General features: G+C 33.3%; 1 protein-coding gene across 4 annotated transcripts in view; it reads left to right on the top strand.

Annotated features, from left to right (window-relative positions):
• Nucleotides 1–13,145, top strand: part of COP1 (COP1 E3 ubiquitin ligase) — a 165,277-nt gene that overhangs the window by 55,973 nt on the left and 96,159 nt on the right. For all 4 annotated transcript variants that reach the window (XM_064478015.1, XM_064478016.1, XM_010992918.3 and 1 more), the window contains one exon: nucleotides 3,979–4,036. In XM_064478015.1, the coding sequence (XP_064334085.1) occupies nucleotides 3,979–4,036 (58 nt within the window). The remainder of the gene's footprint in view (nucleotides 1–3,978; nucleotides 4,037–13,145) is intronic.

Below are 13,145 nucleotides of genomic sequence, written 5' to 3'. Positions count from 1 at the left end.
CCGTTACTGTTGTTAGCAGACAGATTAGTCGCGTTGATTTTGTATAATTTGTTTGAATAGTTGTGTCAGATGTTAAAGGGTATGGGGAATTAGAAAGGAAAAACTGAAAATGAAGACCGATCTTTAGTATCTCTTGAGGTGTCTGCAAAATTGGGGCCATGGAATTTTGTTTGTTTAGTAACTGAGATTTACCATTCATTTGAATTTCAGTGCTTCTACGCTAAGCAACTGACAGAAAAGCATTATTTTGAGGAAAACAAGTAATTTATCTTTGATATGTTTGTAATGCTGGGAATAATAGGGATTACTGCTGTGGTAAAACAGTAAAATAGTGACAAACTTTACTGTTTAAAAAAAATTAAAACTATATTTGGTTTTAATTAATCACTATTAAAGTTTATAAGTCAGGTTATTTTCAGGTTATACACTGCTCAGTATGTGTTTTTTTGGGAAACTAGTTCAATAATTTTGATGCAGAATATTGAAAAGGAACAGGTTTTGGCTATAGCCCTATATTGTTTATTAAATGCAAAGTTTTATTTTTTTCTGTTTATGTTTATACTTGAAAAAACAAATCAGTGACAGCAGTTAGTTTAATTTCATGTGTATACTCAGTACACTTTATTTTGCACACATTAAAATTTTCTATAATTTAGTTAATTTTGTGCCCATTGAGAGTATAAATATGAATCATCCTTTTTCAAGTAAAAGCCCAATCTAAAAGTAGTTACCTATTATTTTTACCAAGAATCAATCACTGTTTTCTCTTGGCTTCCTAATCACTAGAGGTATATAGTTTATATGTGAAATTGATTTGACAGTCTGTCTTTTAATTACAAAGTAGGTCTTTGCTTTTGGAAGAATATACTTTTGGAAAGATGCTTTGATTTTGGAAAGATAGGGAGTATAGCATGGTGGTTCAGTGTAGACTCTAGAACCTGACTGCATGGGTTTGAATTGTAACTCTTCTGTTGGCTGACTGTTAATTTGGGCCAAATATGTAGTCTCTCAGTGGCTGAGTTTCCTCACTTGAAAATGGGAATGATAATAGTATCTACCTTAGAGTTACGAAGTTTAAATTCTTACATCAGTGCCTGGTGCACGGTAAATGCTCACTAAATGATAGCTAATACTGTTGTTAAATTGTTTGTTTAAAGTGAGAGTAGTTGTGTGACATCTAGTTGCATAACTGTGAGTTTCCTTTGTAACTTGAATTAACAGCTACATAGTTTTCATATGTTTTTAGCTGAGCTTCTCATTGTCACCAGCAAGAACGTCAGGAATTTTTTTAAAAATCATATTATTTTCCCCATCGTGAGTAAAGTGTACTATTCCTAACTCAGTTTTGGTTATTACCTTGCAATTTTCTGCTTGCCCTTGTCGTTTTTTGGTATCTTTATTTTTATAGCTTACTTGAAAGGATTTATTTGACATTTACTTGAAATAATTGACAACTCCCTTTCATATTTATAGGTTGCTGCTTTTTCACTTTTTCCTTAAATTATGTCCATGAAGTGGGTGGTGCTAATCCAGGATTTCCCCACTCTTCAGATACAGAATTCTTAGGTGCCTAGGGAGGAGAGCATAGTTCAATGTAAACTCTAGGACTGACTGCATGGGTTTGAATTCTAATTCTGCTGTTGACCAACTTTGTTAACTTGGGCCAAGTGTATACTTTCTCAGTGGCTGAGTTTCCTCACTTGAGAAGTGGGAATGATAATAGTATCTACCTTAGAGTTATAAAGTTTAAATTACTTAGGTCAGGGCCTGATGCCTGGTAAATGCTCAGTAAATGATAGCTGTGACTGTTGCTCCCGGCTGTTGATTGTGGCCAATCAGAGATGAGAAGTAGAAGAGCACCAGGCCTAAGCCGACCCAGCCCCGTCAGGGCCGTCTCATATTCTCTTCTGATCGTGTTACTTTATACGCACACACACACACACACACTCATGCCCATTTAAAAAGCAGAATTATAAGGATTTATTTTTTCAGGTTTCTTCTGTTCCAGTTATGTATGCAGGAATAATTTTTTTTCAGTGAATAAGATTAAGGTCTTATATAAAATAAATTTCAAACTGTGCCATCATTATTAATAAAATACCGTTTAAAACATATAATTTCAATACTTTCAACAAACTGATGGGTATTTTTTTTAATATATATATGAAATGTAGTATTATCTCACTATACACAATGATGTAAGTATCATTGTTCAGGCTTTCAGTCAAAGAAATCAAAATTACAGCACTGTAAAATAATTATATCTAGAAATAGTTCTGTTCTAAATCTATTAGCATCTAAATGTGCAGCTACATAATTTTATTAATGTTTACACAGATGCTAGGGGGTTAGGTTTCATTAGGAGAAGGAACACAGAGATTTTGAATGCATGACATCTCCTCATTTATTAGTCTCTGTATAGAGTATATTGAAAATAGCATGTGATCTTGTCACATCAGTTCATGACTCCGTGCAAGGAAGGTGAACATTGATTATATTTCATCAAAAGAAATTCATAGCAAGATTGTCTTAATTCTTTAATTTGTAGTGTGAGTGCTTTGAAGGGTCTTTCTTATATAATTGAGTCTTACTATAGGACCAGTTTAGAACACAATATCTATTAATATGTATTGCCTTAAAAAAAACCTACTGTGAGAACAGTTTCATCTGATTTGTTATATTTTTTAAAACATAAGGTTTTATGTTACTAATTTTACTAATAGAGGGTAACGTTTATTGAGCACATACCATTGTTTTGGCGGCATTACATTGAGAAATTAACACAATTAAATCTCATACCTCTCTGACATCACTTACTCATTTAATAGATGGAGAAAATAGAGGCCAAATAAGATTAATAACTTGCCCAGAGTCATTTAGCTGCTAAGGGGTGAAATTAAAACTCACTCTGTGCTCTTAAGAATGCCTCTCATAACCTTTGTGATTATTTGAGTGCTAAAGTAAAGATTTTGTATGTATTTGTGTAAAGAGAACCATTTAAATTAGTACCCTCAATTGCTTAAATTTCCTTATGGTAGACAAGAATAGAAACATTTTTATAGTAGAAATAGGGAAGAATTTTTAAAAGCATAAATAACTTGATTTATCATGTTTATATATATGTAATGCTATTTTCAGGTGTTAATAGTCTTTATAGGATTTAAAGATGGAAAGGAGATAGGAGTGTTGAAGTGGTGAGATAGATATGGTAAGGTAGAACTAACAGGAAGAAAAGACAGTCTGGACGTCTAGAGGTTTTGCTAGGGGTAGGTAGGAGAGTGCACAGAGAATATAACCAAATAGAACCAATGGAGAAAGCAAATTGTTTGACAAGGGCAGAAAAATTTAGAACATAGGTTTTGGGTTATGAAACAAAGATAATTGGTATTTTACCATTTATTCCATTCCTTTGATAGTTTTCTTTCACACGAGATGATTATCATAACATTGTGGAGCTTGAAGGGACTCTAGAGATGCCTAGTCCCCACTCATCTCACTTTGCAGATAAGGAAACTGAGTGGTTATAAGGTATTTGTCCAAGGGAACATAGATCTAGTGTCATAGAGAATCTGTTGACCACAGCTTTTGATTGCATGCTTGTACCCTTTTGCCGATACTCTAAATCCTCTTTTCCTTAAATAGAGTTCCAAACAACTTACTAACCTATCTGAAAATGAAATTGAAGCAGATACTTCTATGTGTACACCTACCTTGTGATTCTTCCCTTTTTGACATTCTTTCATGGTGGGTATGTTTAAGGTGGTGGGATGAAGGGGTAAATTGTTTCAAGTATTTACTAATTTGTTGTTTATGGTATATGTATTTATTTGATGTCTATTTAAATCATTGGCAGTAAATATTTTCTTTGCTTAGAAATTAGAAATATTGGATTTATATATGATATATTTTAGATTTACTTTTTCTGTTGCTGAAAGAATGTAAACACTGAAATCACATTTTTCTTTCTTCATTTTGCAGTAGTATTATTGATTCCACAGAATACAGCCAACCTCCAGGTTTCAGTGGCAGTTCTCAGGTAAATGGTGTATCTAACAGTATGTTCTAGTGGTACCATGAATATAATCACCTGAGTTGTAAAATCATAGGTTAGTTTACTGGAATGTCCTGTCCATAAAGACAGCTATTTTGAATGCTGTGGCACTAATTAGGACTTGAATAGCTTTGATGTGTAATCAGCGATATATTTGCTCATCACTGATGAGTTAAACAAATTTTTTTTGACATACTGGTAACATTAGACCTTAGAAGGAAGAAAATACTGTAAGAGGAAATTATGAATAATCGGGGCATTGTTTCTCTCAGGGATAAGAAAGTTATAATCTATTGGAGAATTACCCATCGTTATATTGAAACATGCAGCTTTTCTGTGGAAGGTAAACTACAGGCTTGAGTAAAATAGACTCTGGCTTCACCTTTCTTTTAATTAATTGTATGATTATTTTGATTTTTACTCTCTTTGTCTCTGATTTGGGGATGCTGATATTTGTGAAATCTAATTTTGAGGCCAGACTTTTTTTTTTTTTTAACTTTTTATATTGAAATAACTTAAGACTTAGAGAAAAGTTACTAGAATGGTAAAAGTAATTCCCCTGTATACTTTATGCAGATTATCCGGTCGTTAACATTTAATCACATTTGCTTTATCATTCTCATTTTATCTCTTTTTTTTTAACATATTTACACATATAATTTTTTTCTTTATTGTTTGAGTAAGGTACCAGACATAATGTTCCTTTATCTCTAAATACCTCAGTGTATATTTCTTTAAAACAAGGATATTGTCCTATATAATCACAATATAATTTTAAAATTCAACAAGTTAACATTGATATGGTGCTGTTATCTACTCCCTATATCTTATTCTGATTTTATAAATTGTTCTTATATTATCCTTTATAATGTCATTTTTTCTTAAAAGGAAAAAAATTGAGGCATTTTTTAATGCATGTTCATTTGTATATTCACTTTATGTGATAGTGCATTTATTTTTATCAAAGTGGAAAGAAATTCTTTTGGATTGTATGGCTTTTGTTTGTGGTTTTCTTTTCTCACTACTTAGGTGACTGTCTCTATTTTATGGTTAGTTTGTGTAACTACTGTTCACATCCTGTTACCTTTGAATGCATGCTTGGATTTGGCCTATTCTTTTTTTATAGTCAGTTTGTAGATTGATTTGTCTCTATTTCTGAACAGCCATGAAAGGATCAGATCTAGTGATTTTTTATGAGACGTAATGGGATATATCAGGAGAAATTTTAAAGAATTAAATTGAAACATTCTTAAGAACTTGAATGGGAAAAGCAGTCTCTGAATCTGGAAACAGACTTGGCATTCACAGCTGAGCCTTGATGTCCTCTTTTCAAACATAATCTCATAAAACATCAACATCAGACATAAGTCACTCTGGGACTGTGATGAAATGAAACAAAAAACAAGGTCACTTCATAAACTTACCTAGGCATGTACAGAAGTCACTGTGCAAGCCACAGAAACTAAGCACACCTCTGTCCTGGTTAATGTGAGCAGTTGCTGGTTCTTTACTAATTACAACTTTAGTCTCATTGTAGTCTTCTGTTCGTCTGTAAGATTTAATAAATCTTTTGTAAGATACTCAGTCACAGAATTATCCTCACTTCTTGGATCGTAACCAATCCAGAGCAAAGCCTCACTTCCTTGAACCCCCTCCCAAATCACTTATCGTCAGCCTATATCCTGTAAGTAGTTTGTAACACCCTTTTACTGAGACGCCTCTCTCTTAACCTGTAGTGTGCTGTATTCTTCTTCACTGCAATGAGCAGTAAATAAAGCTTGTTCAACTACAGGTGTGTTCCTATTGGTCTTTGGCTGCAGGGCATTGACAGACTTTGCATAGAAGAACAAGAGAAGATTTTCTACTATTGCCATTTATATAACATTGATTTGGAATTTCTAGCAAATTCTCTGAGCTACAAACAATAGAAATTGAATCTGGGTGAAAAAGAAAAGAAATCAGGGTAGTCTTTTTTTTTTTTTTTTTAATTTTTAGAGCAACACTTACTTTTTTCCTATAATAAAGGAGACTTTGGGTTTGAGATGGTACACTAAGCAGTGTGATAGTATCTCTCCAACCTCCACCCACAAGAAATCCCATTGACCTGCTGCTCTCCTGACACTGAAAACTTAAAAAGAATTTATAAAAGATAAAAAGAATACTTAGGAAGGCTGCATAAGGTGTGAGTCACTGTATGCAGTGTAAAAGCATGCCTTGGGATGAAGTAGTCTGGGTCTCCCAGGAGACTCCAACCGTAGCATCTGCTGGAGGACAGAGAAGTTGTTCATAGGATAGAACCAGTGTGACATATTGCGCTCAAGGCCTTACCCTTCATTTCTAGCTGTACTCTTTAGAAGAGATAGACCTAAAACAAATTGAGACAAAAAGAATGGAACATAAAGGAGTTTTTGAGGATAAGCCTGGCAAATATAAGAATAGTAAGGAATATAGCAAAAACAAAAACAACAGCAAAGGAAAGAAAAGTTCAGATCAAAATAGAACTCAAGGAAAAAAGCGTAGAAGACGGATACAGTTTTTCATGTAAAGGAAGTGTATAGTCCCCCAAAGTAGTAATTTGTGTGACATAATATAAAGCACTGGTATTTATATAAGGCAAAAAATGTTAGAAAGTTTTAAAAAGTTGATTGAAACTTAAACATTGTAGGAAATTTTAAAGTGTAGTCATCTCTTAGTATCCATAGGAGATTGGTTCCAGGAACCTGCTCCAGTACCAGAATCCAAGGATGCTTATATAAATTGGTGTAGTATTTGCATGTGATCTATACAGCACATCCTCCTGTATACTTTGTCATCTCTAGAGTTCTTATAAAACCTAATGTAATGCAAATGCTATGTAGAAAGTTTTAAATACAGTGTGAATACTATGTAAATAGTTGCCAGTGCAGCTGCAGATTTGTTTTGCTTTTTGGAACTTTCTGGAATTTCCTTTTCTTTCTTTCTTTCTTTCTTTCTTTCTTTCTTTCTTTCTTTCTTTCTTTCTTTCTTTCTTTCTTTCTTTCTTTCTTTCTTTCTTTCTTTCTCTTTTTTTCTTTTGAGTATTTTCTGTCTGTATTTGATTGAATCTGTGGATGCAGAACATATGGACATGGAGGACTGACTGTATAGCTCAAGAAGTAATTAAAGTAATAATAGTATTTAGGTAACATTTATTTTGCATTTACTATTCATAGACATTGTTCAGTGTACTTTCTTTTTAAATTTTTTTTAGAGGGGGGAGATAATTCAGTTTATTTATTTATTTTTGTTATTATTTTTTTACTGGAGGTACTGGGGATTGAACCCAGGACCTCGTGCATGCTAAGCACGCACTCTACCACTGAACCATGCTTTCCCTGCTCAGTGTACTTTACATGTATTAACTGTTTTAAGTCTTAGCACTTCCTTATGAGATAAGTACTATTACAATAATTTTCTGTTTTATTGAGGAGGTACCTGGGCACAGAGAAGTTAAGGAGGTTGTCCAAGGTTAATATAGTTAGTAAGAGGAGGGAGCAGAGATTTTAAGCCAGGCTTTATGGCTACAGGGTCTGTGCTTTTAAATATTAATTTATTCAACCAATAGTTCTTTTTTGAGTTCCTCCTGTTTTCTGGACAGTATTACAGACTCTGGAAATACGTTATTGAGCAAAAACAAAACAGACAAAAATAACTGCTGTAACCAAGCTTTCAGTCTAGTTAGAGAGATACCAGTAGTAATAAAAACAGATTACTTTTGAAGGAAGATGAGGTGAAGGAGCAAGCTATGTGAATATCTCTGGGAGGATCTAGGCAGAGTGATAACCAGTACATAAGCCCTGAAGTAAAAGCAAGCCTGACACCGTCCAGAAGTACAGTATGGCTGGAGAGGAGTGAGCAAGGGGGAGAAAAATAGAAATGAGGTGAAAAATGTAACAGAGGCCACTTTGCTACATAACTTTCTTAGGTCATTATAAAGACATTAGAATTTTCTTTGGGCCAGATGAGATAAACTTGGTTTAATAGGTACTTGGCTCACTTTAAACATTGCATCAAAGGATATACATTATTGATAGTAATCTTGGAGTATTTAGAAAAATGGATTGATTCTGAAACAGGATAAATTGTACTGTCTACATTCTCTGAATCAGAATCTCAAATAAATAACTATTTAGATAGATAGATAATCTGGAAGAGATTAAAGACTCCTCTGAATTTCTTTGTGTCAAAGAGTAGGTCCAGATGTTGCTACAAACAATTCAAAAAAATAATGCTGGTGAAAATACTGCATATCAAAATTTATGAAATATGGCCTGAATTGTCCTAAAAATTTATATTAATAAATGTATTCATTTTAGATAAGAATAAAATAAATGAACTAGGCATTGAGCTCAAGAAACTGAGAAAAACTTAGATGATAAACAGAGAGAGAAACAAGGAGCCTGTATAAAGTGTTACAATGTACAGCTGGAACTGGCCATTATGATATAGGTGAAAATAATGTAGCTAGTGCTGATGCGTATTGCTACAAAGGCAGTCTTAAAAAATGTATAATTTTCAAGAAAAATTTAAAAATTAGAATAGATTAAAGCAGTTGTAGAATGAGAAAAGACCAATAAACATAGCTTAATTTAATGTGATTCCAGTTAAAAAAACCCTCAAAAATATTTTATAAGGGTTTACAGAGAGTGTGACCAACTGACTTGAAAGGTTATTTGTAGAATGAATGCTTCAGAGGGCATTTGCCCAGTTAGTTATTATAGTGTATTCTACGACTGTTATAACAAAAAGAGCACAATCAAAATTTAAAAGCTAATTGAAAGGTAATTAAGAGTTTACCCAATGGTAAAGGTGGTTATGTGGATCAATGGTGAAAAGGAAGATTAAGTAAATGATGTTGTGATAGCCAGGAAATTATTTGCATTATTCTATTTTATCACTTACTGTAAGAGTCCAGATCAACTACATAATGATTTAAATAATAATAGAAATTAAGAAAGAGGGCTGTATATAAGAAAACAGCATAAACAAGATTTTAAACTCAAAGTGGGAGAGGTATTATTGTCAGTATGGTAGGTAGATGGTTTAATTGTTTCAAAATTTAAAAATCTTCTTATATCAATTTCATCTTTTTGATGAAAGCTCCGAATGGCGGGGAAAAATAGGTGAAGAACATGAGAAAAAAAAGCAAAAATTCAACTGGTTAGTTCACATCTTAAATAATGCTCAGTTTCCTAAATTCTAAAAGCACAGCATGAAGTAATATACGGTACCAGAGAAGGTGCCAAAGAAGTCACCTAGTAGGTATGGCTAAAGATGTTTCAAAATGGGAAATACTCTTACCTGCTGTGTGCATGTGCACGTGGGGCTGAGGTTGGAATGGGGGACTGAGTGAGAGGGAAAGAGAGAGTTGGTTGTCTTTCGGGAAGACTATTGGCAATATATACATATGGCAAATGCTTGTGTGATTTGGTAGTTACAAACATAGGAATTTCCTATAAGAAATGATTCTAAGTACTATCTAAAGATTATATACCAGTAGTATTTATAGAAGCAAAAATTCTGGAAAAATAAATATGCCCAATTAGAATAGAATAGCTATGGAATCTATGGTACAGCTATCAGATGTATCATTTTACCACTCAATAATAATGTTTATAGTTGAAGTTGAATTGAAAAAACTGTTAACAGTAAGTGAAGCCAGAAAATTATTATCTCTGAATTTCTGTAATTGCCTATTGATTTTGCTTTAGAGTTTTTAATATACCCTTAGTACAATTACTTGAAATTAATATTAATATAATATTATATTAAATAATGTGTTCAAATTTTAGCCATTTTACTACTAATCTTTTATAGCTACTAATCTTTTATAGCGAAAGACAAAAAAATTTCCTTGTCTAGTAGGAGTCCAGGGTTACATTTAGTTGTCATGTTTCTTTAGTCTCCTCTAAACTATTACAGTTATTCAGTCTTACATGATGTTGACATTTTTGAAGAGCATGTTACTAATTTTGTAGAATGTTCCTCAATGTGAGTTTATCTGATGTTTCCTTATAACTAGAATCAGATTATTGATTTTTATCAGGAATACCACAGGACTGATGTTGTGTCCTTGTTAGTTTGTCATTTCTGGACTCATGTGATAATTGTTTACTCAGTACTGGTGATGTTAACTCTGATCACTTGATTAAGGTGGTGCCTGCCTGATCTCTCCACTATAAAGATAATATTACCATTTTCTCCCATTTGAACATCTATTAATAAATCTTATTTGAAATAATTATTAGTTTGGTTGTTGTCCAAGTGATATTTTTCAAGTACTTATTTCTTCCACATTTGTTAGTTAGAATTTTCTACTATAAGGGGAGACCTGGTCCTCATTCCTCTTTGTTTGTTTGTGTGATTATGAAGGTGTGGACTTTTAATTTTTTTCTGTTAATCATTTTGAAACTCAAATTGTTCCCTGTTTAGCTAGTTGGAACTCTTTCAAGCTGATTTTCATGTTCTTATTGCTAAAGTACCTTCATACATTCTTAGACAACAAGATGTTCCAGCATCATCTTGTACTTAACTAGCCTCAGTCCTGGAATCAGCCGTGAATCCAAGAAGCCCTGCTTTCTTTCAATGGAGAATGGTATTTCAAAACAAAGACCTGAGTTTTAAGTGTGCTCATTGCTTTTAGGGCATCGTTGCTTATAGGCCTTTTCAGTGGACAGAGCTAGGAAACTTAGTTTGTGTATAGATAACATTTTAATTAGTTATTAAATTAGTTATTGCATATTAATCCCCTAAAGTGTTTGATTAATGAAAGGACTCACAGGAATCAAGCAGTTTATATACTTCTGGAACAGCTTGATTATAAGCAATGGATACAGTATGGCCAAGTAGAAGGGTATTCACTGAAAGGAGTATGAGGACTTCGGGCACCGTCTTCTTTGTCCTTTCACCACCGAGTCACCCAGGAACTGCTTTGTCTCCAGGTTTAGAACCATTACTGGCTTGCATCTTAAGCACCTTCGTAACGGGAAATCAAAATTTAGCTTGTGGTAGGATCTCTTATTTTAAGTTAGTCACACAGGCAAAAATGCATTGACCAGCCATTACAGGCACCGCTGAAACCAGGTGAAAATCGTAATTTCAATTATCATTTCTAAACAATGCTGACAGACTGATACATTCTGTTCTGAATCAACTCACAGGCCCATGGTTACAGGATATCATTATTCTTTATTTAATGCATTCCACAGTGTAAGTAAGAGTTAGTAAGAGCAGATAACCATTGTGGGCAGCCAGACTAGCTGAGATTACACCAGCTATTTAGTGTACAATACATAATATTTCTATAATCATATACGTATATAACATGTCTGTATGTATTTCTGTATCTGTCATAAAAGCTAAGAGTTCATACTAACGATCTCTCGTTAGAGTTCACCATCACAGGGTTCATTGTAGCTTTAACCCTCTCTTTATCTGTAATTCCCATTTTTGACAGAAACCTAGCTCTCATTATCAAAAGACGTTTTACTTAATGTCATAGTCTTAGAAAATATATACATGAACTAGTATGAAGGTTACTAGGTAAACAAACTTACTAACTAGTGGTGAATATTTATTTAAATTTCTTTTTGTCTTTAGTCTGAGAGAATACATAGTAAACATATAATGTGTTCAAAGGTTACTGGGATTTGATTGTTAATTTTCCATCAGTATTAATTGTGATACTTCTTTGAAATACAGCATGTTCATTTGCTTCTGAAATTTGTATCCTACCATCCACCCTCATCTTTATTACATATAAACTTTTTTGAATATGTTGAACATTGACCTAATTCTAAGGGTCAGAGCTATACAGAGTCAAACTCAATAAATACCACCCCTCCAGCCCTTCTAACAATTCCCATACCCTCTACTTTTTCCCACCACGTTGTTTTTTACCCCCATAAGTAACCAGTTTTATTAGTCAGGATTACAGGATACATATGCGTATTCTCTTATTTCTCTTTTCTTATGCAAAGTGTAGCTTTCTAGTGATTCTCTACTGTACTTTGTTTATTTTTTAATTTGACAGTTTATCATGAAAACAGATCCACAGAAGTGCATAGAAATCTTCCACATTGCTTTTTATACCTGCATAGGACTCTTATGTGGCTGTGCTGTAATTAATTTAATCAGTTTGTTACATAAAGGTAGGTAGTTTCTGGAGGGGAGGGTATATAGCTCAGTGGTAGAGTGAGTATTTACCACGTACGAGGTCCTGGGATCAATCCCCAGCACCTGCATTAAAAAAGAAAGAAATAAATAAACCTGATTAATTACCCCCTCCAAAATAAATAAATAAAATTAATTGTACAAAAATAAAATTTTTAAAAACAGTAGGTAGTTTCCATTATTTTGAAAATACAAGCAGTGCTGCAGTGATTAACTTGTGCGTATGTATTTGCATATTGTAGGAGGTGTATCTTCTCAGTGTAATTTCCTAGAAGTGAGATTGCTGGGTCAGATATCTATATGGGTGGATGGATGGACAGCTAGATAGACAGACAGACTGGTATAGTTGCCAAATCGTCTTCCTCCCCAAAAGGATTGTATCAGTTTGCATTTTTACCAGCAATATATGAATGTGCCTATTTTCCTAGAGTCTTTCTCAGAGCCTCTCTAGCAGAATGAGTTATACTTTAAAATTTTTACCAGTCTGTCAAGTGAGAAGTGTATCTTCTAATGGTTTTCTGTTTCTTCAATTATGAGTGAGAGTGAACAAACATCTTTTGTATGATTACTGGTACATTAATATACTTTTTAGTGGATTATATATTTATATTCCTGGCCTTTTTTTCTATAAAGTTTTTGATTTCTTTTGTTCAATTTTAAAAACTTGGTATATTTAGGAGTATTAGCTCTTTATCTGTGATAAATGTTGCCTGTATTTTCTTCCATTTATTTTAATTGTCAAAAGTTTTTGATTTTGTTGAAGTTATCAGTCTTTTATTACCTCTGGGTCTTGAGTCATAGTTCAAAATGTCTGCCTGTAACTAGGGAGCAGAGAAGTTTATCCGTGCTTTCTGAAGATACTTGGTCTCATTCCATTGTTTACATTTAGATTCCTGTTTTGTTC

This window comes from Camelus dromedarius, chromosome 23 (genome assembly GCF_036321535.1).
Source record: "Camelus dromedarius isolate mCamDro1 chromosome 23, mCamDro1.pat, whole genome shotgun sequence".
In the NCBI taxonomy this organism is placed as follows: domain Eukaryota; kingdom Metazoa; phylum Chordata; class Mammalia; order Artiodactyla; family Camelidae; genus Camelus; species Camelus dromedarius.
Note: the sequence above shows the minus strand (reverse complement) of the source record. Positions and strands in the feature narration are given on the sequence as shown.